At 40.9% G+C, this 3,972-nt stretch overlaps 1 protein-coding gene across 1 annotated transcript; it reads right to left on the reverse strand.

The window, feature by feature from the left end:
• Positions 1-258: 258 nt before the first annotated feature.
• Positions 259-3,216, reverse strand: THFS (10-formyltetrahydrofolate synthetase). Its single transcript, XM_089373217.1, has 4 exons — positions 3,074-3,216; positions 1,112-2,287; positions 845-991; positions 259-702 (listed from the first exon to the last, which is right to left on the reverse strand). The coding sequence occupies exons 2-4, from the start codon at positions 2,195-2,197 to the stop codon at positions 427-429; spliced, it is 1,509 nt and encodes a 502-aa protein (XP_089229343.1). The 5' UTR covers positions 2,198-2,287; positions 3,074-3,216; the 3' UTR covers positions 259-426.
• Between the last annotated feature and the right edge of the window lie 756 nt (positions 3,217-3,972).

A 3,972-nucleotide genomic window follows, 5' to 3' on the forward strand; every position in this document is an offset into this window, starting at 1 on the left:
AATAATGACCCAAGGTCAAACCCCATCAGGCATGGTTCTTTGATATATGTATGAGATGGCCGAGTTTAATGGACCCCAAGTTAAAGAGGGCTTTACCACAATAATATAGAGTTGGGGCTAACCGCTCCCAGTTCAAAAAAAAATCATTTATCTTACCAAAAAAAACAAATGGAAAAGGACGAGACAACCAGCTGGTATCTTTCTCAGTGTAGAAAGCCAACAGCAAGAATCCTTTAACCCTGGTTCATAGCTGTGATGGAAAGTGAGAATACAGTGGTCTTTATTTAGCTTTATCAAGAAGAAGCTTTGTTATTTGCCAACAATCTGTTCGTTCCAGTTTTCCAAACGATGCACAGAATAGAAAAGCGATACAAAAGTGAAACAGACAAAACCAAAGCATAATCTGCTATCCATGTTTAACACAATTTAGGACAGACCAAGAACCTTCCCAGTGGTGAGATCTACATCTATGTCAAAGAAGCAAGGTCGCGTAGGCAGTCCAGGCATGGTGCTCATGGTTCCTATTAAAGGATAAATAAATCCTGCCCCAACACTAGCTCTCATATCCCTGATAGGCAATATAAACCCGGTGGGAGCCCCTTTCAATGAAGCGTCATGTGAAAAGGAATATTGTGTCTTTGCCATGCAGATTGGTAGTCCTGAAAAGCCTTGCCTGGTGTATACTTCAATCTGTTTCTCAGCCTTTATTTACACACAGAAAACTCAAATAAGAGATACAGTAAACTCCAACCTTATATAATAAATTGATGTGCTATCGATATATTATAATCATATACCATTTGATTGCAAACAAGCACAAGAATAATGGGATATAGAAGGTCACCTGCTCCGAATACTCAACTCCAGCTGCTCCATAGGACTTTGCAATCAAACCAATTTTCTCTTTGATACTGCAGTCCAGATTATATAAAAAGTGCAAAGATCGGTTGTGGTTCTCACATGCTCTCTGAACTGCAATGCCAAGATCTACCTGCAATTAAATTGAAACAAAAGTTGATTGAGGCTTCATATAGCTGATTGAAAATGAAATTGATTCATATAGCTGTTTTTTCTTTTAGTTAAAGTATTAAAGAGGGAATAGTATACTAACTGCTCCTGCCCCACCATGGGCATGATGTGTGCAAACAACAGCTTCAAAGGCACCAGCTGCCAATGCGGCGTTTCTTACAGCAGTGACCTCAGCATGTGTGTCAGTGGCAAACATATTAATAGCTACCACAACATTAACTCCATATGTTTTGGTGTTTTCTATGTGTTTGGCTAGATTTATGCACCCTGCTTCGACTAGTGCAATATTCTCTGTGACATAAGCACGATCTAATGGTCTTCCAGCTACCACGGCTGGTCCTCCACCATGCATTTTGAGAGCTCTTACTGTGGCCACAAGAACGGCACACTGAGGTGTCAAACCACTGTACCTGCATTTGATATTCATGAACTTCTCTGTACCAATGTCAGCACCAAACCCTGCCTCAGTCACAACAAATCCGCCTTGGCCTACTAACTTCAGTGCAATCTTGTCCGCTAAAATAGAAGAATTTCCATGAGCAATATTGGCAAAAGGACCAGCATGAACAAGCACTGGCGTGCCCTCCAGAGTTTGCATCAGTGTGGGATGAATTGCATCTTTCATGAGCACAGTTAAGGCACCGGCAACACCAAGATCATCAGCAGTAACTGGATCTCCTGCTCTACTATTTCCTATCACCATTTTCCCGAGCCTTTCTCTCATGTCTCCAAGAGAAGTTGTAAGGGCTAAAACAGCCATGATTTCACTAGCTACAGATATATCAAAACCAGTTTGTCTTACCATTCCTTTCTCATCTGGGCCTTCACCAACTGTAATTTTCCTTAAGAAACGATCATTGACATCCATAACTCTTCTCCAAGTAATGGATTCCGGATCTATGTCAAACCTAGCAAATTTGTTTACATCTTCGGGGGTGAGATCATCAGGATAATCCTTATGAATGTCCAATTTCTCTAGACGTTTCTTCATGATTTTTGCAAAAGTCTGTTTTCCTTCTTTGTTTATGGGGCATAGTCTATTAAATAGGGCACTGTCCGTTTGGGTCGCCTCATGAAAAATCCGTGTATCAATAGCAGCTGCAAGAAGATTGTTTGCAGCTGTAATAGCATGAATATCTCCTGTCAAGTGTAAGTTGAATTCATCCATGGGAATGACTTGACTGTATCCCCCCCCTGCAGCTCCTCCTTTTATTCCAAAGGTTGGTCCTTGACTCAGTTGACGGAGGCATGTCACAACCTGCATCAGATAAGGTCAGTGTTTTCACTGCATACCATATCAAAGAGACCGGCTAAGTAGAGGAGAAAGACTCATCTGTAACCAAGAGATTACCCAGACAACGCTTGGAAGTTGGTGCACATCCAATGGCAGTAACTCTGTCCAAGAAGATGGGGAGTCTGTGCCATTGAATGTGCACCCAGTCCAGTCCCGTCAAGTCCAGTCTTTCTCTTCCAATGAATTACACATGCACAAGCAATTGAATTTTGATAATGACCATTGACCAACCTACAGAATTGGCCCTGGAAACAAGATATGACTACTTTGTCCTCTTCAGTCCTCCTTGGACTGAGGAATGCAATGCAATGATCAAATGCATTAAGAAGATTTCTCCAAAGCAAGCCACCAATACAGCCGCTATAACTCATAAAAAGATGACTCCCTGATGTTCTAGATGTCAATTTGTTATTCTCAGTGATTGGCTGCAAGATCTCAATACTTGAAGTCTAGAAGAAACGACATCATTCATTAATTAACTGCAAGATCTAAGAATTCGGATTTTCCTATTGATGTTCTTCCAGACAATTAATTGTTGAACCATTGGACAAACTATTGATTTTGATGCCCTTTAGGTTCTTCCTTTCCGTTCAGTATACTATTGGGTTTTACATATCAATAAAATAAATAAAACCACTTAGTAATGTGGAGTGTTCACAGATCAGCCAACCAAAAGCATTCCATTCAATCAATTTGTTCAGCCAAAGACTTTGCCTGTATGAGATGAAAAGATAAGTTCAGAAAGGTGACCTTTTGGCCCAAGTGGGTGCCAAGTGCTTGACATAGGCCAACATTTGTGGTGGATTTTCCTTCCCCTAAAGGAGTGGGAGTAATTCCTCCAACCACCACATAGAATCCATCCGGGGAATGTTGTAGCTCCTCTACCACACACACTCAAAAGAACCTGCAAATCCAATCCAATAAGATACAATCATATTCAGCTGAACATATGCATAATAGGCTGTGGATCTACATCTAGAATGAAAATTAATGGCATCAATCCATTTATATGGTTGATGATGATGAGATGAGATAGGGGTGTTTCTGGGAGGAAATGAAAGCAACAAAAAGGAGTTGAAAATAAAGCAAGTGATCAGACCTTTGCCTTGTGTCTTCCATACAGCTCGTAATGTTGGGGTTGAAGGCCAAGCTCATGTGCGATGGCCGATATGTGATGGGGTTCTACAGAGGTAGCGATATCGATGTCCGCAGGGACAGGGCTCACCACCTGAAGCTTTCTTGTAGTCCCACTTCCAGAGGAGGAGGTTGCCATTGCCGTCTTCTACAGATGCCACTCTTCGCTCCCCACCTTGTAAAATCTGAACTTCGGGTTTGTTTCTCTTCCGCTCATTCAGTCCTTTGCTGCTCATCTAAATGGGAGAACCAAATCTTCACGTTACTTACACAGCCGAGCGTAGAGGCCCCCACAACCCTGTAATAATATATATATTATATTTAGGTATGTGTCTGTTTTACTACCCCTTTTAGTAAGAAAGTAAACGAGTCCCTCGAGAACACAAATATATATATATACACTCCATCCGCTTGGATTTCTTCCCCCGATTATATTTTTTTTAATATTGAGTTCAGTTTTGTCGTTTAATATGTAAAGTCAATAATAAGTATTTTTTTTAATGACTTTAACACTG

The sequence above is a fragment of the Pinus tabuliformis genome, chromosome 8 (genome assembly GCF_031772625.1).
Source record: "Pinus tabuliformis cultivar Carrire ecotype Pingquan chromosome 8, CPIR1, whole genome shotgun sequence".
NCBI lineage: Eukaryota > Viridiplantae > Streptophyta > Pinopsida > Pinales > Pinaceae > Pinus > Pinus tabuliformis.